At 36.1% G+C, this 25,004-nt stretch overlaps 1 protein-coding gene across 13 annotated transcripts in view; it reads left to right on the top strand.

The window, feature by feature from the left end:
• The window catches only part of DZIP3 (DAZ interacting zinc finger protein 3), a 94,910-nt gene that overhangs the window by 9,894 nt on the left and 60,012 nt on the right, over nt 1-25,004 (top strand). For 9 of the 13 annotated variants that reach the window (XM_027583426.1, XM_027583428.2, XM_027583435.2 and 6 more), the window contains 7 exons: nt 5,282-5,379; nt 8,836-8,908; nt 11,774-11,929; nt 17,251-17,367; nt 20,490-20,570; nt 20,896-21,020; nt 23,803-23,917. In XM_027583426.1, the coding sequence (XP_027439227.1) occupies nt 5,348-5,379; nt 8,836-8,908; nt 11,774-11,929; nt 17,251-17,367; nt 20,490-20,570; nt 20,896-21,020; nt 23,803-23,917 (699 nt within the window). In that variant the 5' untranslated portion in view covers nt 5,282-5,347. Of the gene's footprint in view, nt 1-733; nt 867-5,281; nt 5,380-8,835; nt 8,909-11,773; nt 11,930-17,250; nt 17,368-20,489; nt 20,571-20,895; nt 21,021-23,802; nt 23,918-25,004 lie in introns of all 13 variants that reach the window. The other 4 variants (XM_027583432.1, XM_027583431.2, XM_027583433.1 and 1 more) reach the window with 2 other exon arrangements.

Below are 25,004 nucleotides of genomic sequence, written 5' to 3'. Positions count from 1 at the left end.
GACATCTATCCACACATTGAAATATGAACTTGTTGGCCAATTAGAGCCTCTAACTTGGTCAGGTGACTTAAGATGAGCGCTTGAGTGGATTTAAAAAACAATGTATTCGTATACTGTTTGGGGAGGTGACAAGAGTGCTACAAGGTAAACATTTGAATGAATGATTAAACAATTATAAACAAAAGCTGTGTCCCCTCTGATGTGAATAAGCACAACTTTAAAAATGGGAAAATCCTTTGTGATAAAAAAAAATGCTATAATTTTAGTAGATAAGAGGGAAAGTGGAAGCTAGGAGCAGAGGGAGCAGTAAGAAGCAGTAAGAAAGGCATCTTACTGTTGTGAAGATACAGATGGCAATACCTTATTTTTCAACCAGTAAAGTAGCCATTTTGCTTGGTGGACAAAGGTGTGCTGTAAATTGACACTGAACTTTAACTTGCCCTCTGATCAACCAGCCGGCACCTGAATAGGTTCCTGTGGGAGAGCAGTCCTTAGTTCCAGGAAGGCAGAGTAAGTTTTTAGTTTCCTGCTGACAGGGAAAGTCGATTGAAATGAATACACTAGGGGAAACCAGATGCATCCTTTCTCCCATGTTAACCCTGATGTTAAAAGATTTCCTTCAGCCTCTTCTAGAATGGTAGGAACCTCTGGATTATTTTAGAAGCACAATGTTAACGTTTCAGGCTGGTACTTCCTTTCCGTTGCTAGGCACTGACGCTGTCCTTCCCCACAGAGGCTGTAAAGCGCTGCCGCTGCCGCTGCTGCTTGCAGTGGGGTGTGCCACACATGGTCGGCTTCGCTCCTGGGGGATGATGGGGTTGATGATACTCTCCTGGCAAGCCTTTCACCACAGAGATTCAGCTCAGGTTGTATTTCTAAGCAGACTGAAAAAAGCCATTCGCTTTTCTTAACTTTTATATCAGGATCCAAATATCTTCTTTTTTTCTTTTTTTTAAAGATTTTATTCATTTATTTGACAGAGAACACAAGCAGGGGGAGCAGCAGGCAGAAGGAGAGGGAGAAGCAGGCTCCCCACGGAGCAGGGAGCCCAATGCAGGGCTCCATCCCAGGACCCTGGGACCACGACCAGAGTCCAAGGCAGTCGCTTAACTGACTGAGCCACCCAGGTGCCCCACGATCCTTCTGATTTATTAATTAATATTACGCCCTTTTCTTTTTCAAGCTGACCACTGAATAGCTTAGCAGAGGCCTTCCATCTTCTCTACTTTGTTGCCAGAGAATTTTCCTCCCTTTTCAGTCTCGCTGTGATCTGTGCAAACAACTGGCTGAAGGAGAGCTTGGGGGTGGGGGGGCGTGGTTTCTGTGTCTGGGTTTTAAATTCTGGAAATGAGGGGATTGCTTTGTCTAGAAAAGGCATGTGTTTGTATGTTCTGTCTGTGACATAATGCCTGACTTTTTTTTAAAAGAAGCTGGGAGGTTATAGAAGACAAAAACAGTTTGATCACAATCCTAGAATTCTCAAAGCCATGTCCTTTTCCATACAGCTTTATTGAAGAGATGAATTAGATCTGATTTAGTGGGAAAGAATAATGTCACTCTACTTCATTATTAAGGTTAGGTTGTATCTTTCACTGGTATTGAACAGAGAAGGCAAATTTAAAAAGTATATGATTCTGCTTATTGAGTTTTTAAAAATAAGAGTAAAACTATAAAATAATTACCTCGGAGACCTGGAGTCTGCAAGTTATACTGACAGCAAGACATAATTTGTTCGGGATGGGCAAGAAACTAAGAGGTGTTAAAAAGTTCTCTTTTAAATGAGGAAATTTATTTTTTTAACTTTTTAAAATGGTAGTTGACTTACAATGTTACATTAGTTTCAGGTGTACAACATAGTGATTCATCATCTCTATAGGTTATGCTCTGCTCATCACAAGTGTAGCTACCATCTGTCACTATACATTATTATAGTATGGTTGACTATATTCCTATGTTGTGCCTTTTATTCCTGTGACTTACTCATTCTGTAACTGGAAGCCTCTATCTTCTACTCCTCTTCATCCATTTTGCCCATGCCCCAACCCCTTTCCCTCTGGCAACCATCAGTTCTCTGTATTTATAGGTCAGATTCTGCTTTATGTTTGTTTATTCATTTGTTTTGTTTTTAGGTATTTGTTTTTCTCAGTCTGACTTCCTTTAGCATAATACCCTCTAGATCCACATATGTGGTTACAAATGGCAGGATCTCATCTTTTTTTTATTACTGAGTAATATTTCATTGTATTATGTGTACGTATATATACTACATCTTTTTAAGATTTTATTTATTTGAGAGAGAGAGAGAGCACGAGCAGGGGGAGGGGCAGAAGGGGAAGCAGACTCCCCACTGAGCAGGGAGCCTGAGGCAGGACTCGATCCGGGACTCTGGGATCATGACCTGAGCAGAAGGCAGATGCTTAACTGACTGAGCCACCCGGGTGCCCTATATACCACATCTTCTTTATATATTCATCTATTGACAGACACTTGGGTTGTTTCCATATCTTGGCTATTGTAAATAATGCTGTAATAGGGGTGCTTATATCTTTTCAAATTACTGTTTTTATTTTCTTTGGGTGCTTAATAGAATTATTGGATCATACGGTATTTCTGTTTTGAATTTTTTGAGGAACCTCTGTACTTTTTTCCACAGTGGTTGTACCAATTTCTGTTCCCATCAACAGTGTATGAGGCTTCCTTTTTCTCCACATCCTCGCCAACACTTGTTAGTAAATGAAGAAATTTAGATAGGAGTCTGTGTGTGTTTGTGTGTGTGTGTATGTGTAAATATTTATGTTTTAAGAAGTATCCATTGAATTGTTGAATTACCCTTGTCTCTCAAGACTTATCTGTGTAATTTAGAGCTGGTGTGAGTCAAATATAGAATATAGGTACAGGCAGTATCATAATTAGGAATACTAGTTTTGGACTTCATTTAGCCAGGTACTTGCCCCCTTCCCTGTTAAACTCTCCAATGACAGGATACTCAGACCTCGGTTTATGAGGGTTCAGGTCCTGCTGATACTTCTATATGTTCAGTTGGCTTTTTCTGGCATTTAGGGAGAGTCAATATCAGGTAAAAAAATAGTGTTTCTTTGAGTAAATGCAATCTGAATTCTTAATAGATGACTTGGAAGTGATCTTGTGGAACATGTTTTCTTGATTTGGAAATTACCTATGCTGAATTGCATTTTAATAATGGGCCTCCAAAAGCTCTACTGATCTAATTTATGGCTGTATATTACATATGCTGTTAGAGAAACTGGCTACCCAGTTACTAGGATAAATAAGTGGTTCAGAGGCAAGAAATGAGAAATTTTATCTAGTCTTGGGCTTGGAAGCAAAGAACTTTAGGTCTGTTGTCTTTGTGCTATTGCTGTCACTTTCTTTTCTTTTTCCTCATCATTTCTTTCTTTGTCCCAAAGCTCTGAACAGTAGTTTTACATGTTTGCTCTAATACTTCCTGGATGTTCATACAAAGGGATTAGAAGGGGAAATCAGTCTAGCAGAGAACAGTGGAGTCTGTAGGCTTGAACTCTGAAAAAATACAGAACAAATGTGACTAATTTTACTTTATTTTTTTGAGATCTAAATATTTGTAAACTTCATGTGTAGAAGCAAATGAGAAGAGTTGTATCTTTAGCTCATTGAAATTACACTGTGTTTATACCTTCTTTTAAGTAACATCTTCTTTGGTTAAGATGTTTGTAAACTTATGTGTAGAAGCATATGGAAATAGTCCTGTGTTCAGCTTATTGAAACTACACTGTTTAACCTTCTTTCAAAAAAAAAATCTTTCATTAAGATACAAGGATATACAAAGTTATGTGTAGAAGCATATGGGAGAAGCCATATGCTTAACTCGTTAAAACTACACTGTCTATATACCTTCTTTCAAGTAATATCTTTCATTAAGATATAAGTGTTTCTTTTTTGTTGTTTTTAGGTTAATTCCAGTAGTTAACATACAGTGTTAGATCAGTTTCAGGTGTACAATACAGTGATAAAAATTCCGTACATTGCCCGGTGCTCATCACCACAAGTGTATTTCTTAATCTCCATCATTTATTTAACCCATCCTCCAACCCCACCCTCCTTCTGGTAACCATCAATTTGTTCTCTGTAACTTGAGAGTCTGTTTTTTGGTTTGTCTCTCTTTTTTTTCCTTCACTCATTTATTTCTTAAATTCCACATATGAGTGAAATCATACGGTATTTGCTTTTCTCTATTTCTCTTAGCATTATATCTCTAGCTCCATCCATGTCATTGCAAATGGCAAGATTTCATCTTTTATGGCTGAATAATATTCCATTTTATATATGCCACATCTTCTTTATCCATTCATCTATGGATGGACACTTGGGCTGCTTCCATAATTTGGCTATTGTATATTGTAGCTATAAACATCAGGGTGTAAATGTGACTAATTTTAGAAGAGTTGTTCTTGGGATAGTTAAGTGGAGAGCTATATAAATAAAGACATATACTAATGGACGCTCTGTTCTTTTTGTTTTCATTTGTGTTGCTGCAGGTTTTTTTTTTTCCTTTGAGGAAACATCCACAACATTCATTGATATTTGAACCAGAGAGTATACATCCACCTTTCCTATTTTATGAAGATACAGAATCCTATCTATTGGGGGAAAGTGGTTAAATGTTACCTTTAGACTAAAAGAAAACAAAACAGTGTTATTGAAGATTGTGTTAAACAGGAACTCATATACTCTGTGGAAAATAAATTAGTATGAACCTTTTGGGAAGCCATTTAGCAATATGCACGGAGACTTAAAATATTGGTGTCTTTTGACTGAGAAATTCTACGTCAGAGAATTTCTTGTAAATGAATAATCATAAATATAGAAACGCCTTATGGTTAGTGGAGTTTATCACAAAACTAATTATAATGGAAAAATAGGAAACAATCTAAATATCCATCTATAAGGTAATGGTCTAGGAAACCCCAGTCAACCAATTGTTGTGTAGCCAGTGAGAATACATAGTAGGAGTATAACATCACATACAAAATGCTTTTGATACAGTGTTCAATGGTGAAAACTGTAGTTTAGAACATTGTTTATTCAATATGATTATAAATTTGTAAAATATGCTTAGACAAATTAAAGTGTAGGCAGTGACTTATCTTTAGATGGTGAAACTGTAATTTTCATTTTCTTTTATAGCTATTTCAAAATTATCTTCAATGATCATGTATATTTTTATAGTGAGGAAAAAGAAAGTAATCCTTCTACCTTCCCACTAAAAATACTACTCTTCTTACAGCTTTAAACATCAGTAGTAAAAGTGCAAGCATTGGAATAAGACTTTTGCAAAACAACATTGTGGAGCATGGATTCTCTATCAGAAGAATTTTTTACAAGGTAAGGGATGGGTTGGACAGAAACCAGCCACATTTGTTGCATCTTGAAGACACAATATTTGTCCTTTCCACAGAACTTTGGGAAGCTGGTGTGATTGAGATGCCCTTATGCTTGGAGATAACTTAGCAACTTTGATTAGTGGGTGAAATCTAATTACAGAAAATTTCTCTGAAGGACCACATTCTGGCTAAAGAGTTAAGAAGTGAAAAATGTGCTACAGCTTGCTACATGTGGGCATTCTCACCAAAATAGATTAATGTGATCTATTAATTTATTTTATAAGCATTTACTGTAATGCTTATAATGTAAAGTACCTCCTTGGTACTTAGAGAATAAAGACATAAAATTTTGGGTAGTTAGAATTATAATGTAGTAGGAAGATATATAAAAAGTTAAATCTTTAGGCAAAGTGCATGCGTAATGCCATGGCTGTAGTAGAAAGGAACAATAATGATTGGGGTTGAGTGGGTTTCCACGAGATGACACTCAAACTGAACATTAAAGGATAAGCATTTTGATGTATGTAGAAATGGAAGGAAACAGCAAGAAAAAGTACTTAAGATAAATGATTGGGAGGATTTCAACTGTCTTCTAAGGAGTTTAACTTTATTTTGGGCAGAACCAATGACCTTTTAAAAAGAAAGGAAATTTTACACTGTATTTTGGAAAGACTACTTCTTGATGGTGGGAAGGAACAGACAACAAAATATAACACTAGTAATAGTTCAGGAAAAAGCTGATGAAGGCTTGCAATGGTAGGAATAGAAAACAGGGATTTATAGAAGTAGAATCAACAGAATTCTATGACTGCTTAAATATGAGGGAAGGGGCAAAAGAGAAAAAGAGATGACTCAAAGGTTTCTAATGAGCAGAAGGAGATATCTACCATTAGCTAATATGGGCTCAAAAATGGAGACAGGTTTAATGTGTGCATGAGAAAGAGAGGACAGATGATGAATCAGTTCTGGACATGAGGAAATTGAGGTGTTGGTAATATATCCTAAGTTGTGGAAGTTGTTGAGTAGATGGTTAGAAATTTGTAGTAGTACTGTCAGAAAGCAAGGCTGAAGGTATAGATTCAGGGGTTATTAGAATGGGTGCTGTTAGAATTCATGAAAGTTGGCTTATTTTTTTATTAATTCATCCAATAAATATTTGAGTGCCTACTTTATGTCCAATATTGAGATAGAGACTTGGAGGTTAAGTAGTGAATAAGAAGGGCCTGATCCCTATCTGAGAGGGTTTGTTTATACATGGGCATAAATGAAATTGACTTAAGTAGAAAATGTAGTAAGAAAAGAGAGGGATAAAAATGGAACATTAGTGGGGCGCCTGGGTGGCCCAGTCAGTTAAGTGTCTGACTCTTGGTTTCGGCTCATTGGTTGTGGGATCGAGCCCCGTGTCGGGCTCCATGCTTGGTGGGGAGTCTGCTTGAGATTCTTTCCCTCTGCCCCCTCCCCTGCCTCTCTCTCTCTCAAATGGATAAATAAACCTTTAAAAAAAAATGGAACATTAGTATATATACTATGTATATTTCAGGATATATTGTTACAGCAAAACTTCAGCTCTTAGTAGCAGAACGAAGCATATAGGTGGTAAAAGTATCAAAATAGCAAAAGAAAAAATACTAGTCTTGTGTCTAGTTCTAGCTTTGCTACTTTCTAGGTGTTTAACTTAAAAACAAGTTATATAACCTCTCTGGACATCAATTTAATTATCTTAATGTATAAAGTGACTGCCATAGATGCCTGTGGATGTACCTACTATTCTAATATACCAGGAGCATGGTTTGATACCGTTAATGTACCTAGTTTGTATTAAATATTATTAAAATAATAAATGAATGTGATGAATGAGAGGAAGAGGTGTAGCCAGTGGTAGAAACTGAGAAGTGGAGGGCTAGGAGGAGAACCAGCAGCAGCAAAGATTGCAGAGGTTTTCAAGGAAGGTTGGAAGGTATGATGGGCAATGTTAAATGATGCAGGAAGACCAGGTAGAATGAAGAACTAAGACAAAGCTGTTGAAATAACAAATAGTAGGATTTCATTAGTAACCTTTAATAGAGCAATTTTAATGTTGGGGAGGGAATGAGGATTAAGTTCACATATCAAAATTTGTCAGAGAAACTTTGGTGAATACAGCAGCCCACGTTCCACACTTGAATAAGAAGCTCTAAAGTAGGGTTTGGACATCTGGATGGTTCAGAAGCTTCACAGGTGATTTTAACGTGCATCTGGGACTGAGAACTGTTGGGTCGAGGAGTGAATGATCATGAAATAGAGTGAGTAAGAAGGGTATACATTTGGGAACTTTTTGTACTCTTCCACAAACCTCTGGAGAGGCTTCAGAACACTGCTGCGGTATTTTTCATTCCTTGACAACACAAGAAAGTTCCTTGTGTTCCTTTTTGGAGTGGGGCTTAGAAGTGGATGAAAAGACAGTTAAGAGGGTTTTTTTTGCCATGACATTTTAAAGAGCACTGAGAACCATCTTGTGAAATATTGTTTGTGTGTATAAATCACCTTTTGTTGAAACTTTCACTATGTGGATAATACTATACTATTTATCTGTCCTAGTTTCCCCTGACAAAATCAGTAGGCACATAGTGGATGATAAATGATTGTCTGGGAAATGAATACATAAATGTGAAGTAAGATAGGATAATTTTTATAAAGTACAGTGCTGAGTAAATCCATTGATATGTTTCTCACCTCAGTTTTATCTCTGCTTTTGTATAGAGTTAAGATCATATAAATCTATATGATCCTATGTTATGGTTCTTATATTATGGGCCCTATATCCATGGTTCTGTATGTAGGCAAAAGCAATTTTATAAATAATTTTTTTAGTTCTGTATGTAACACTGCATATGTTCACATTTCAAACCAGTGTCAGAAGCAAAACTTGTCAAGTTATTCCTTTTTACAAAAATAGTTAATTTTTAAATATGATATTCTCTCTCAATTTAAAAAAATCATTTTGGAAAACTGGATAACTGTAAGGCCAGGAACCTGAAACAAAAATAAATAAATAAAAGGATCTGGATAAGATAGATCCTTTCCAAACCTTTATTATCTTCATAAACGCATGCACATGCACACACACAAAACACCAGCCTTTTTAAGACCCTTTTTTCTTATATTTTCTTTAAGACCCTTTTTTCTTTACATTGCTATAAAGTTAATTCTTTCCCATGATTTTGGTATATTGTCTGTCTGTTCAAGAAAAGTTTTTTATATCAGCTGTTCTGTTTACCACCATCCAGTAAGGGCAGAGCATACCTTTTTTCCTTTGAGTTCCTAAATATATGATACCTACCACTATTGTCAGTCTTGATTTGAAACACATTGTTTGCACTTTTTGAACTTCCAAATTCACTTGTTAGATTCTTTACTACTACAGTTTGTGTTCTTTGTAAGGAGATACCCTGAATACACCTTTCTTTTTCATTTAAAGTAGGGATCCAACTGTGGAGGAGCAGACTAAGGAAGAAATCAAGAATAAGGTAGAAAAATCTACTGACCAACTGGTAAGAGAAGAGTTAATTTTCATTAATTGTCAATTAGTAATGAGTAATTATATATGCAATGTAATTCTAAATCTAGTCAGTTTATTTATCTGTTAAGAATTTGGAGGTTGACTCTACTTTCCTTCATAAGTAAATTTATGGTCATAATTAAATCTCTGATAATTGATACTTCTGTTATTATAAGCACGAATTCTCACTATAAGTTAAAACTAGTAGGTGATTGATTTGACTTGCCCAGAAACATCACAATAATCAATTTTAAGAAATCCCTTACTTGTCTTTTAAAAGCAAAATCCAAACAAAATGAAAATTATACACATACCAAGAAAACACACACACAGAATTTTTTTTAGTAAATTTCAGAGTTGTTTTGAAATTCTCTTTCCTATTTTTATCATCTTTACTGTTAGAAATTCCAGTTAAAAATGAAAGAGAATAAAGTATGCATTAATACAAGGTTAATATTGCCAATGACTATATTTTATGGTAGCTTAAAAAATATATATACACACATATATGAATATCACATGTGCTTATATTTAATGAAGGATGGATGAAGAGCTATTTGGGTTTTTTTAGTGCAATTTTAACCTTACGTATAGTTTTATGTGATTATTGATGTCCACTGTTAATAAATTTTATAAAGGTTATCTAGTAATGAGAGAAAATACATAAACATAAAATAGTCATATTATTCACCTGCATGAGGTTATCACTGTAAAAATTGTTGCAGAGAAAATACAATATATTCAGATGTACATAGGGATGTACACTTGAGCCAGGGAGGATTAGATCCAGAAAATACATTTCTAAATATAGAATTGGAAATAAAGAAGTCAAAGGAGGTGAAAACTTTGACCTGAATTTGGTTTAGAGGCTAAATTAATTTTGCAAAATGGATTGAGCATCAAATATTTTGATAACTGGCTTAAAAAATTGTACTTAGACAATTTATGACCACTAACTTAAAAAATTGTGTTTATAATAAGATAAAAATATTTAATAAGCATGAAGTTTATGGTATATCCTACTAAAATTTTTTATTCATACCATAATCTTGCTTGTGTATCAATTTGGTAATTAATATTAGATGATTTTGTGGTGACTTTTGACTGCAGAACTGACTGTTAGTTTGAAATGTATGCACTACTGACAGTGGTCATTCTTTTGAAGGGTTTGTCTAGGTACATTGTGGAAGCTTTTTAGTTTTTTGTAAACGTTTTGAAAAATTTCAAACTTACAGAAAAGTTCAAGAATAATAAAATGAATTCTTAAATACCCTTTGCTGAGATTTAGCAAACTATTAACACTTTCCTACATTTTTGGATATAATTTTCATATAATGAAATATAATAAAATGTAAGGTTATTTGTTGGGTATTGATGGGGATGGAGGAATCTTAATTTAAGACTCAAACCCAGAAGGGGAGAGTAGGCAGATAGTCCTACCTTGGACTTTATTGATTCCTAGTCACTTTCCTGGGTAATTGCAGTCTGTTAGACCTAATGGTCAAAGAGTCACCCCCTCCCTGCCCCAGGGCATTTTCAGTGACTCAAGCTTTACATGGCTTCCATAATAAAAAGCTGTCTTTTCTGATTTTCAGAGGTCAGCATCAACATATTCATATTCCCAAAGTTTAAACAGGGTATAGGAACTGTGGTATCTTGTTAAGGTTTGAAGGAAGTCCATCATCCATGTGTTCCAGGTGCTTCTTCATTGCCCACCCATTCCTCACAACTAATGTTAATAAACAATCCAGCAGGACTTGACTATATAGCTATTGATTAGCCATTAATGATGGTTTATTAAGTCAGTAAGAATGAGTTCCTGTAGACCCAAGATTAGTATGACTTAGCTCTGACTGAATTAAGAGTCATTCTGTTTTATTACTTTGTTTATAATTTAAACTATTACAGTTCTATTTATTTTCAGTATGCTGTGTGTTTAGTAACTAAAGCATCAATCACATACGTAAAAAGTACTCTTAGATCTAGCTTTGATATTATTATGTAGACTAATCTATGTAATATTTTAAACTTAGCATTTTTTATGCCTTAAGTGGATCAATGCAGGGCATTCTGTGTATTTCACAAGGGCAACCATTTTTTGAGCCATAATTTACACTTAAGCCTTAAATTGTAGATATTTCCCATCTCAGTACCTTATTAAAAAATGGTATAATTATCCCTATTTTAGAATATTTAATTTATAACTTCCAAATGAATTTATGATGGCCTTCTGTATATTAAAGCTTCCTGAGTTTTGGTCCTAAATTTCCTGCTATGTTTTAAGTTCCTTTAAAGCAGAGAGAATGTCTTATTTTTTTTTAATTAAAAAAAATTTTTTTAAAGATTTTATTTATTCATTTGAGTGAGAGAGACAAAGAACACACAAGGGGGAGAGGCAGAGGGAGAGGGAGAAGCAGACTCCCTGCTGAGCCAGCCGGGGAGCCTAATGTGGGAATCGATCCCAGGACCTGGATATCATGACCTGAGCCGAAGACAAACACCTAACCATCTGAGCCACCCAGGCGCCCGAGAATGTCTTATTCTTATTTGGATTTTCTATCGCTCTGTCACAGTTATCTACATATAGTATATAAAGGCTATAAAGGCACTTTTTTCTTTTTTTTTTTTTTTAAAGTAGGCTCCACACCCAGCATGATACCCAATGTGAGACTTTAAACTCCTGACCTTGAGATCAAGACCCGAGCTGAGATCAAGAGTTGGACACTTAACCGACTGACCCACCCAGGCGCCCCACTCTGTTCTTTTTTTTTAATATTTTGGCTGGTCTTAATATTAGAGTAATAAGAATATGTAAATATGTAAATTGTGTAAATTTTTAATAAATATTGTCTTCTAGGGTAAACAGGAAAAGGACACACCTACTGATCTTGTCCCTGTTAACTTACTATTGGAAGTAAAGAAATTATTGAATGCAATTAATACTCTACCAAAAGGTGTGGTCCCTCATGTTAAGAAGTTCTTACAAGAAAATTTTTCCTTCCAAATTATGCAGGTAAGATTATAATTTGTTCTTTGGGGTGGAAGTACAGCTCTTTGTATATGACTGTCCAGAGAAAACATGCTGTGTTCCTTTACTCTCACACTACTACTACTACACTGACGGTACTTCTGACACTAGATGTGTGGATTTATTCCCACATCAACCAATTCTCCTACACTAACTGGGTATCCAGCAAGTCAATTCAATTCTGATACTGTCTACCTAGAGTTAGTATCAGATCTCACAAGTTAAGGGCTCAGTCCCACAAATCTGCTCTGACTTCAGACACACAGTCACAGTATTGTCCCTGATACTTGTGACCAGCTGGCTATGGATTGAGGTTCTCATGACCCCTTCTTGGGTTCAGTAATTTGCTAGTATAGCTCACAGAGCTCCAGGGAACACTTACTTAATATTTACCAATTTATTACATAATGAAGGCTATGATAAAGGATTTAAAAAACAGCCAAATGAAGAGATACATAGGGCAAGGTCTGGAAGGGTCCCAAATATAGAAGCAGCTGTCTCTGTGGAGTTGGGGTGTGCCACTCCCCTGGCATTTGGATGTGTTCACTAAGTTGGAAGTTCTCTGAACCCCATACTTGAAGGATTTTTATGGAGGCTTCATCATATAAGCATGATCAATAATTAATTAAATGCCCAGCCCCTCCCCCTCTAGGAATGGGGGATAGTGCTAAAAGCTCCAAGCTTCTAATCATGGCTTGGTGTTTCTGCTGACCAGCCCCTATCCAGGGGCCTACTGAGGGTCACCTCATTAGAACAAAAGATACTCCTATCACCCAAGAAATTCCAGGGGTTTTAGGAACTCCTATGTCAGGAACCAGGATCAAAGACCAAATATTACCAGAAACTAGGAATGAGTATCAATGTATATATTTCTTATTATTTCACAGTGACTCTTTCCCTCTTTTCCTCCCTCCCTCCCTTCCTTCCCACAACAGTGCAGCTAAAGTCTTGAAATCTCCATCTTACTTTTTGTGAAGGGCTCTGGTGCCAGCTTTGACTGTAGACTTCTATTAAATAGAGTTAGTTGGTGCTAGTCTTTGAAGAATAATGGTAGTAATGTGGATTAGTAGCTAGTAAGCCACCATTGACTATAAGGTCTAGTGTTTATTCTTATTCTATTAATAACCCATAACATGCCACCCTGGGACAGGGGATTGCTTTTGGTTTTTCTAATTTGTAAAATGTTGACAAATTTTTTAAAAATGTAAGCTAAAAACAACGTCCAAAGCTTGTTTATTTATGAGTAAAATAAATACTCTAGAGAATATATTGTAGATTTCTATCTTGGAAGTAGTGTTTTTTTTTGTAATAATTTATGAAACTTTCAGCACAAGATGGGTATCAGTTCTTAAATGAATGGAGTTTTTCAAAGTTAAAGAAAATGTTCTGCTCATTTCTTTGTAGCCCTTAGTTGGGGGCAGAACACCATAGGTTATGATTTAAAATTCAAACAAACTCTAAAAATATCCAGAGACTTTACATACAATTATAACCTTAACTGAGATAATTTACCAGTATGAATTCTGGTTTGAAACTGTGGAATAATGCCACTATTTCCCTCCTATCTTTTGGAAATTACCCAGAAACAACAACAAGAAATAGAAATCAGTAGCCTTTCTATAGGCAAACAATAGCCAATTAGAAGGTAAAAATGAAAGAAGAATGTTAGCAACCAAAAAAGTAAAATACCTAGGAAAACACATAAGAAATATACAAGATATAAACTAGTGTTTCTCAGAGTTTTCCTAGGCCACCTACATGAGACTGTCTGAACTCCATATTAGTCCTAAAGAATCAAAATCTCTGGAGGTAGGTCTGGGAGTCTGCATTTTAGCAAGTATCTACATACTGATTTTCTTCCCATTAAGTTTAGAAATCAATACTCTATATTGAAACTGTAAATGAAGATTTCTAAAACTCTAATAAAGGTAAGAAAAGACCAAATAGAAAGCAATACACGTAGGAAGATACAGTGTGATAAAGCTGTCAATTTTCCCTAAATTAAAATTTGTAAATATCACATATCAAAAAGTGACAAAAGGGTTTTTTGGGGTTGTTATTGCTGAAAGCTAATCCTAAAGTTTAGATGGGAAATAAAAGGAAGACTAGCCAAGAAAATTATGAAAGAGAAGTGTAGGGGAGAAGGGTTGGGAATTTGCCCACTTAGATTTTAAAACTTACTATGAAGCTCTCATAACTACAAGATTGTATTACTTGCTATTGACTCTATGGACAAGTCTAGAAAATAGAAGAGAAATTCCAGAAGTTAACCCAAATGCATACAGAACTGTTATGTATAAGATGACAACATTGATAATACTAAAGGGGGTTTGGACAAATTAAGAATCCCAGTAGGAAATTTTAACATGATCTCTTAATAAGTGATACAACATGGACACAAAATTAGTGGAACCGTAGCAAACTTGATCTAATTCACATACACACACATACAAACACAAAACACTACACCCAACAGTGGCAGAATATATATTCTTTTTAAGTGCACACAGAACATTTACAAAAATTTACCATGTGCTAGTCACAAAGCAAGTCTCATCAAATTTCAAAGAATCATAACATATAGAGCGTGTTCTCTAACCACTAGAAATCAATACAGAAAGGTAAATTTAAAAAATCACTGTTCTTAAGATGTACCTCTAGGTATACCCATGGGTAAGAAAAGAAATCACAATGGAAATTAGATAAATTTTTTAACTGAATAAAAAATACATATCAAAGCTTGTGTTGTAAGTAAAATATGTGCTTCAAAAAATATTTATAGCTTGAAATGCAAATATTAGAAAAAAGCAAATTTGAATATCAGTCATTTAAACATAAAGTTCAGGAGATTAATGGAAGAACAGCAAATTAAAAAAAGTCAAAAGAAGGAAGTAGTAAAGATATCTGTCTATTGAAATAGAATAAGGAAATAAAATAGAGAAAGTCAATAAAGCCAAAACTTGTTTTTTAAAACTGATAAATTCCTGGTAAGAATCTTAAAAAGGCAAAGATAACCCAAATCATGAATGAACATGAAAACATCAAAATTAATTCCATAGTCATCTAAAGGATAATAGAGAATTCTGCTACTTGCCAGTGGCTGCCTGAGTTGGTTTAGAGTAACCTTCCTTAACTGGACAAAGTCTTTGCTTAGTAATGTGCTTTTCTGGCAGATCACTTAATTCAACCGGGGATTGAGGTGATTCTAAGCTTCTGTTTTGTGAAGAAGGGTCTATTTATGCTTTACCTTTTGTAGTAAATAATATCAGTGCCCTGCACATAACCCTTGGCCTCTTGGCCTCTTATTTCAGTATGCTCTGGACAATTTCCAGTTTTCAATGTCTATATCTCTATGCCTTAAGGCTTTTTCCCCCCCTGGAACTACAGAAGACCTGTACTTCTCATGGCAGTTCGGAAGTCCCAAGGAATTAATACTCCTGCATCACCCATCACCACTCAGTCAATAAGCCTTGGGAGTTGTTCTGCAAATATCCCAGTTTTCTCTCCCTTGGAGTTGAATAATACTGAGGCTTGTGTTTTTCACTGTTTTACTGAGTTTCTCTGTTGTGTAACCCCAGCTGCCCATTGTGAATAACTAAATAACACACCCTGTGGGGCACCTGGATGACTCAGTCAGTTAAGTGTTTGACTCAGGATTTCGACTCAGGTCATGATCTCGGGTTGTGAAATTGAGCCCTGTATCAGGCTTCACGATGGGCATGGAGCCTGCTTAAGATTCTCTCTTCCTTTCCCCCCGACCCCCACTTCCCTCTCTTAAAAAAAAAAAAAAAATAACATACCTATCAATTTAAAGCCTGTTTTCCCTCCCTTGTATCACATCTCTATTCCCCTACCATTGTTCTCTGCACCTCCCAAATAAACTACTTGCATTCAAGCTGGAACCAAAACTGACACTCTTACTCTAAGGGTATATTTCTTCAAGGTCCCAACGAAAGGATGAAGTGTTTTCCAGGTTCCCTCATCCTTGATAGGTAACGCATTCTGTTTTTTCCCCCAGCTTTGTAAGTTGGCTAAAAACTGTCTAGCATCCCAGGTTCTCAGCCACAGCTGAAAATGGCAAATTGCCATAAGGAGAAAAGTGGCTCCAAAAGTCAATCTCATGTCTCTAGGCTTTCCTTCTCTCTGAATGTTGGCCCCAGAGATTTTCAGTGCCTTGGTAGCTTTCTGTTGCTTTCAAAAAACAGTTTTTATATTTTCTCCAGCTTTTTTAGTTATAAAGGAGGTGGAACTTCAGTGTTAAGTTATATATGCTTACTCAAATTCAAGAGTTACTGTTGAGTAACTGGTTGTATAAGTGAGTCTGGAATTCAAGTGATAGTTCTGAGCTGGAAAAACAAACTTGGAAACTGTCCAAGTAGACATTATTTAAAAACATGACAGTGGATTACTTTAGGGAATGTGTGTGTTGATGAAGAAGAGGTTCATTAATTGAGTGCTGGGGAGACAAAGTATCTAGCTATCTAGGAGAAAAACAAAGTATTGTATATAAGAAACCATGTTAAGAAAGTGTAGGTTAAACTTTCCACACAGATAATACATTGTTAAACACATAATGGAATTCAAGCAAAGCACTTGTAGGTACAAGGCACTGAGAAATGGACACAAAGATAAGACATAGTCCTCCTTTTCATTTCATCCATATAAATAACAAAGTATGGTATATAATCCTATATTAGTTTTGTTCCAATCAGATTGCAGCTTAAAATGCCTTGCCCTGGTGTTGGAATTAAGCCAGCATTCTTACAGGGTCAGGGTTGCAAGGAAAATTTTAGCCATGCTTAGAGAACAGAAGGTATGAGAATAAACTGGGATTACCACTTTCCTTTAAAGTAGGAGTGGATGTGGCCAACTCTTGGCAGGCATAGGAATGCTGTTTACGTGTTTTGAGGAAATAGTTACAAAGAAGATTTGTCAGACTACTTAAAAACAAACAAATGAGAGAACAATTGTATCTGGGTGGTGTAGATTTTTATTTTTATTTATTTATTTGATTATTTATTTTAGAGAGAGAGTGGGGAGGGGGAAAGGGAGAGAGAGAAGCAGACTCCCTGCTGAGTGAGGAGCCCGATTTGGGGCTTAATCCCACAACCCCTGAGATCATGACCTGAGCAGAAATCAAAAGTTGGATGCTCAAACAGCTGAGCCACACAGGTGCCCTGGTAGTGTGGAGTTTTAAAAAATCATTTCCAGATTTTCTACGACTAGCGTGTATTACTTGTATAATAAAAATGTACATAGATATTTGCTTTAAGTTAAAGAAATTTTTGACCAAATTATTTCCACAGAGAGAAGTTGCAGCTAACAGCCAGAATGGGGAGGAAGTTGTTCCTGTTCTGACTTTACGTTTCTTGATAACACAACTGGAAGCAGCGCTTAGGAACATTCAGGCTACTAATTATACTGTAAGTGTTTTCTTTTGAAAGTTTGAAATAATGGACTTGGACAACATTTTCCAATGAGAGGGTAGCCAGTACAATCCTTGTTTCAAGGTATAGACCAATTTGTATTTTCCTTTTACCTCTGGAAAAAAGGTATGCATAAATTGATTTCCTTCCTGTGTCTTGTACTTTATGACTGCATCTCTGTAATGAGCCAAATCTTGTCCCCTTCCAAACCATAAAATTGTTCATCTTAAATGAACTAGTAAACACGGGCTTTCCCATTTGAAACAGAGAGTTATAAACTTCAGAAATTACTCCTTCCTTTCCTCCTAGTTGTTAATCACCTCCTGATATTTCTATATTTGTAAAAATTGGAATTTCCGTTATCTGTTAATGAGTACTCATGCGAGATAAAATCGATAAGATATGCTTAATCTGTTCAGTATCAAATGATACTTTAGAAATAAATAGAAAATCTGAGGAAAAGTAAAACTGGCATAAAAAATCAGAACCAGTAGTATAGGACAGTAAAAGGAAAAAAATCAATTCTTTGAATGCTTTGGATTTGTAAAGTAAACAAGAAAGGACTACCTAGGTACCAACTAAGATAGCCAAAGACACCAAACTCCTCAAATGTACAAGAAAGTGGAGAAATCATCTTTGTTTAGGACTCTCAGGATGAGGGTTCTAAGCGGTGATATATACCACCCTAAAGGAGTTCTACATGGAGTCAAAAGAGGTAACAAAAGGGAGTTTGCATTAACGAGTATTTCCAAAAACTCCTGGGATGCTAAAGATCTGCTGTTTCTCCCACTGACCAGGTTGCCAAGCAGTAAAATAAATGAATATAAAATCAACATTAACAGATGCTGATTGCTTAGCCTACTATATTTAGGCATTACTTCAAAGATGAGTCTTAACATAAGGAAATGGAGGAGATCCCTCTCTTGGTAGCATTGTTGAGCAGAATTGGAATTGTCATGATCAGAGCAGCCTACTGCTGTATCCAAATGGCTCTCCCTGTTCCTCAAGACTGTCGAGGATAGGTGGGGCAACTTCGTTGTAGGAGGTGGCATGAAATAATATCTCTATATCCATTTAGTTCCAATACTTGGAATAATCCTTGCTATGGGGGGGGAGAAGGTGGGAAGGAAAGGGCAGAGCATATTGGTTAGAAATGTACTGCTTACATCTCTAAATTCCCTAGTTCTTTACCTTGTACTTGTAATTGTAGCATTACCACAATTCCACATTTTATCCTCAAAGTGTTCTTTTTAGGGTTGTCTGAGCCAAAGGCTCAGTCATATTATTTATGAAGCCAGTTTTTTTTTTTAAGTTACAAAATAATGGTTTATACTTATTTAATGTTTGCTATATGACAGACACTTTTTGTAAGGATTAGCTCATTTACTCTTTGAAAGCACCCCACCTCATTATTCCCATTTTATAGATTTGAAACTGAAGCATAGAGATTCAACAACTTGCTTAATTCATCAGGTAGTAAGTAGTGGAGTCAGGATACAAACCCATATAGTCTTGGCTTAAGTGCCTATTCTGTGAACTGCATTTTACCATCTCTGCAAAGATGGGAATTTTAAGATGGAAACCAGTTAGATATTACATGGGTTCATTGAGAGCAAACACACATGTCTATTTCCACTGAGATCAATTTGAAGCCAAACTTCTAACTCCAGCCAGTTACCTCATAAATGTGTACTGTTGGCCATGAGAACTCTGCTAGGTAAGAGAATACAGTTAGATCAGTAAAAAAAAAAAACTTATATCCTGTAGATGCTTATCATCCCTGTGTACTTGAAAAAAAATCTTGTTTATAGTATGGGACAGTCTCATTGTAAAAAGTTAATGTGACAAAAGATATGGTTATGATTTTCAGTTAGAGAGCTTATGAACAGAATGCATAATATTTTTCTTCATGGACAATTTTTAAACTTTTTTTTTTTTAAAGATTTTATTTATTCATTTGAGAGAGAGAGAATGAGAGAGAGAGAGAGCACGAGAGGGAAGAGGGTCAGAGAGAGAAGCAGATTCCCTGCTGAGCAGAGAGCCCGATGTGGGACTCGATCCCAGGACTCCAGGATCATGACCTGAGCCGAAGGCAGTCGCTTAACCAACTGAGCCACCCAGGCACCCCAATTTTTAAGCTTTTTATTTGAGGTAATTTTAGATGCACAGAAGTTGCAAAAATATAGCTGTAGAATACAAAAGTGCAGAGAGGTCTTAGCATACCCTTCACTTAGTTTCCCTCAGTAGTTACAGGTTACATGAGGATTTATGTTATCAAAACCAGGAAGTGGGCATTCGTACAGTGGGTGTTGGGTCTGGAGTCTCCAAGACCCACCCCATATTCAGAAGGACTCAGGGTACTCAGAATATAGTTGTACTCATTACTACATCTGTATGGAGATCTTAGCGATTTGTAGCATGTGGTGTGGAAGGGGGAAGGAGACAATAAATCCTGATGGCGTCCATTTTCTTTAATCAAACTAATGTTTTATTTCGAGATTATCAACTATCCTTGATAGTTTTTTTTTTCTTCAGGGTCGAATTGTCAAATACATCTAAAATGTACTTGCTGTTGTTCTTACTAGATGATTGACAATATGATAATTTTTACTATTTTTAATAATTACTAAGTAGGCTTAAGATATTTATTTTTTTATTCAATTAATTAACATATAGTGTATTAGTTTCAGAAGTAGAGGTCAGTGATTAATCAGTTGCATATAACACCAGTGCTCATTACATCAAGTGCCCTTCTTAATGCCCATCACCCAGTTACCCCATCCCCCCACCCACCTCCGCTCCAACAACCTTCAGTCTGTTTCCTATAGTTAAGAGTCTCTTATGGTTTGTCTCCCTCTCTGATTTTGTCTTTTCTTTTTCCCTCTCTTCCCTTATGATTCTCTGTCCTGTTTCTTAAATTCCACATATGAGTGAAATCATATGACTATTACCTTTCTCTGATTGACTTATTTCACTTAGCATAATACCCTCTAGTTCCATCCATGTTGTAGCAAATGGTAAGATTTCATTTTTTTTTTGATAGGCCTAGGATATTTAATTAAACTTGGTATACTGAAAAGTAGCTTAGTCTAAATAACCAAATATTTTTTTTCTTTTAGGCACATCAGATTAATATTGGTTATTATTTGACATTACTGTTTTTGTATGGAGTAGCACTTACTGAAAGAGGAAAGAAAGAGGTATGTAGCATGTGTTATTTGTCCATTGTAAATCTTCTTAAGCTCACTGACTTCATTTTGACAGAAGGTTGATTTTAGAAATTCTCTAAATGTTCATTTTGAAACGTTGGGTAAAGAAGATCGAAGTTCTTTTGTAAATAAGTATTTTAATCACTGAGTACATTATCTGTGTGATCACAGATGCTAGGGTTAGAGATGTGAATAAATGACTACATGACTGTATCAATATGAAAGCTGCTCGGACTTCTCCAGTTTGGAAAATAATTATTGTAAAAGAAAACAAATGCTTTTTATATCAGCCAAACCTAGTTTTATGTTACTACAGGATTACACAGAAGCAGAGAATAAATTTCTAGTGATGAAGATGGTGATCCAAGAGAATGAAATTTGTGAGAACTTTATGTCTTTAGTTTATTTTGGACGTGGTTTGCTTCGTTGTGCTCAGAAGAGGTAAGGATTTTAATAAACGGGCAGATCTTGCCTTTCAACTTTTAGCATTGTGAAATGGGATAAAGTTTTTATAGTGTACCAGATATCATGACATTTGTGCTCTACTGGTTCTTCTTCACCTGTTCCTATAGGTAATAATTTATTTCATGTATTTGAGAATATTTAAATATCAAACTTAATAGGTCATGGCAATAAGAGGCAGTGTAGCAAAGACATGAGGAACATAGGCTTTGGAGTCTGACGGACCTGGGTTTAAATACATTTTCTGCCATGTACCCAATCTATGACCCTGAGAAATGTTACTCAGCCTTATTTTTTCTTACCTGTAAAATGGAACTAATAATAGTGCCTACCTTATAAGGATGTTGCAGATGATTAAATAAGTGCTCAGAACACAAAAATGCTAGGTTTAATAAATCAATGATGGTTATAGTTATTAATAACTGTCACCAGTGGGAATAGATGTTTAAGGTATAAATGAGCTTCTAAAGCACTGAAAGGGTTCAGGTGCTGGGTTTGGGAAATATTGGGGATTACACATTTAGTGAAATTGTGCAGACTATCTGTTTACTTCCTATATGGAGATCCTTAGCTTTTGTAGTATAATTTATTGATTTTATTTGCTAAGAATGTAGTATATTCTAGAGACTGTGTGTGCTAAGTGTTGGGGATATGATAGTTTGCAAAATAGACAGTTCCTGTCTTCATGTACCTGGTAGTATAGTGAAGGTTATAGACCTTAATCAAATAATCAGTTATACAAATAATCAATTATGAAATATAAAGAGCTATGAAAGAAAATGCAATAAATAATTAAATAGTCTTCACTGGACACCCAGTCCAGTTCTGGGAATCAGAAGTCTTCCTGAGGAAATCATGTGTGGCTGAGACTTCTGAAAGATGAATTTGGCAGCTGTGCCAATCCTTATGCAGGATTACTGCTGGGCCCAACCATGGGATTCCTAAAAGAGTCACCTCTGTGGGAGTTACCAGATTCTCTTGTAAGGTTTATCTTCTGTCCTCTGGCATGCTTGTTTTTTACTTGTTTTACCCAGAAGACTTCCTGCTTCCCATTTATTAGCATGATATCATCAATATAGTGGGCCAGTGTGATGTTTTGCAGAATTTCAGGATGGTCAGAATCTCTTTAGTCTATATCGTAGAGAGAATTCACATAGTTGTGAGATAAGACAAAGAATGTATACTGCTGTCCTTCCCTCAGATGTGTGAACTACTCTTTAGTCTCTTTACCGTTGGGCATTGGAGAGAATCTGTTTTCCATATGACTGATACCAGAAAGCCCAGTCACATGATAGCATCATTCACTTTCATCCCTGGCCTACAGAGAACAGTCACCACTGAGCTGCTCACAGACACTGGTGCCTTTCTCACTTTGTATTTCTTAACTGCTCTAATGGATGGAGTGTCTTCTGGGCCTTTCCAGGGAACCTTGTCTAGTGGTGGCTTCTTTGGTCTTGTGTAGGAAGTCCATTCTAACATCCTTATCTCCCTGAGCTTTCTTCAATACCCTGCCAGAAAATTTCCAGCATCTCCACCTCAATTACCATAAGCCATTGTTGGATCCAAGCTTGAAGTAGCCTTCTCAGCAGCATGTTGGCTCAGGTGGCTCAGGTGTCCTTGCTAGGAAAGTAAATCTTGAAGTATGGAGGAATCATCCCCTATCAGCATACACTTCCCTATGCAGCTGTGTCTGTGTATTGGTTCGGCACTCTTAAGATCCACTCCCACATGTGTTTCTGCCAGTATATACTGGTCAAATTCTGCAATTCTTGTGGTGAATCAGCTTTTCCTTTAGGGGCAGGGACTCTATTTTCCCACTTGGGCTCTGCTTATACCTGATTCTAGAGTTATTAGTCTGTGAGCAATGAGAAGAGATAGGAGAGGATCTTGAGAAGGAAGGGCATCATCTTTTGATATATGCACCTTAGATGATATTTTGGCTTGGTCAGTAAAGGGATTCCATACTCCTCTAGCAAAAAAAAGGGGTCCTTGTCAGCCAGAGGGTTCAGGACAATTTAGAGGTTTCATTGAAATGTCCCCATTTCAGATCTCAGGGTCTACTTGTTCCCTATCAAAGCCCTGATTTTAGCATAACAATCCTGCTGAGGCAGTGCTTTTTGTCTTTGCTGTTCTACCCTTGTGATTAAATACTGGGCCTCATTTTCAGCACAGTCTGCCCTTACAAGGTTAGTCTTGATAAAGGTTTTTTTAAATGTTACCATAGAGACCTTTTAGCTTTCACAGAGTGTCCTGAGTTGGTAATAGTCCTGTCAAGGAGGTGCATTTGGTCTCTTTTGCAGTTTGTTTCACTCTGTGATTAAATCTGGCCTGATTTTTCAGTACAGATTATCTTTAACTGTAGGGGATGAGAGTCTTTTTAAATGCTGCCATAGAGTCCTCTGTCTTTCACAGTGTGCCCTGAGTCAACAGTTGGCTGACCTGTGCCTGTCATTCTCTTTCTTCAAGGCTTCCAAGGCAGTAGACAAAAGCCAACCAACTCTACAATCCCTTTAATTACCATGGCCCCCATACTGTTCAAGCTTGAGCTACTACATAATCTATTGCCTCCCCTTCCACCTGTATTTCATCCCAATCTACCACAGGTGAGAGTCCTAGCATTTGTATTTCTATAGCATGCCAGAGGTTATCACCACCCTACTTAACCACAAAGAAAAAAAAAGGGGTTGCTTATTGTCTTACTGGTAAACTATCTAGTTAGAGAGTCCCATTCAAACTAACCTTATTTTAAAATGCCTTGCAGATATAATGGAGGACTGCTAGAGTTTCATAAAAGCTTACAAGAAATAGGAGATACAAATGATCATTGGTTTGACATAGATCCTACAGAAGATGAAGATTTACCTACAACTTTTAAAGTAAGAAATTGTTTAAGAACATTTCATCTGTGACTAATCAGAATCATTTTTGGTGAAGTGTGGTCTATGCTAACTTTGTCATATTCTATAGCAAGCACATTCTTTTGTTGGAAATTAGCTTTTTATATAAGAAACAACATTGATTCCATTACCTAGTGCAGAATGTAATATTCAGCACGGAGAGAAGTGAGGTGGCTGGGTTAGCAAATAACAAGATTTGTTAGTATTTACAAACAAGAAGATTAACAGCTATACTAGTCCAGTACTTCACATGGCTAGAGCCAAATGTAATAGTTAATTCTTTTTTCTAATTATATTATTATTTTGTTGTTGATTTAAATTTAAAAAGCACTAAGATAACTTGAAAAACTTATTTCAGAAAACTTGAAAGGTATAAAAGTGCTCAAAGATAAAATCATCCATATTTCTTCAAATGGAGAAACTATTAGTATTTTCATTTATGTCTTTCCAGACACACATGTATAAACACTTGTACCTTTTATTTTTAGTAAATTGGAATGATGTTATACACACTGATGTGTAGTTTGGAAATACATACTGTGAATTTCCCAGTAGTTAGATTATTGTACAGTATGATTTTTTTTTCATGGTCCATCATATAACTGTGCTTTAATTTGTGTAACCAGTTTCCTGCTATTGAACATTTAGTTTATCCTAAACATTCCAGTTTTTCACTATTATGTAAAGTGATCCTTGTGCATTTCCCACATAATTCCAATAGGACAAATTTCTAAAGGTGGAATTGTGAATCAAGTCTTTACACATTTGTAAAGTTGTCGATATTTATCTTCATATTTCTTTTCAAAGTTTGTACCAGTTTGTGTTTTTTTTTTTTTTTTTTAGAGGGAGAAAGAGGGCACAGGTGTGTGCACGTGCGACTTGGGGGAGGGGCAAAGGGAGAGGGAGAGAATCTCAAGCAGACTTTGCACTGAGCAAGGAGCCCCACATGGGGCTCGGGGCTTGATCTCATGACCCTGAGATCATGACCAGACCCGAAATCAAGAGTCAGATGCTTAACCGACTGAGCCAACCAGGCACCCCACCAGTTTGTATTGTTAAGATGAAG

Source organism: Zalophus californianus, chromosome 1 (assembly GCF_009762305.2).
Source record: "Zalophus californianus isolate mZalCal1 chromosome 1, mZalCal1.pri.v2, whole genome shotgun sequence".
Taxonomy (NCBI): domain Eukaryota; kingdom Metazoa; phylum Chordata; class Mammalia; order Carnivora; family Otariidae; genus Zalophus; species Zalophus californianus.
The sequence above is the reverse complement of the archived record's forward strand: the minus strand, read 5'-3'. Positions and strand labels throughout refer to the sequence as shown.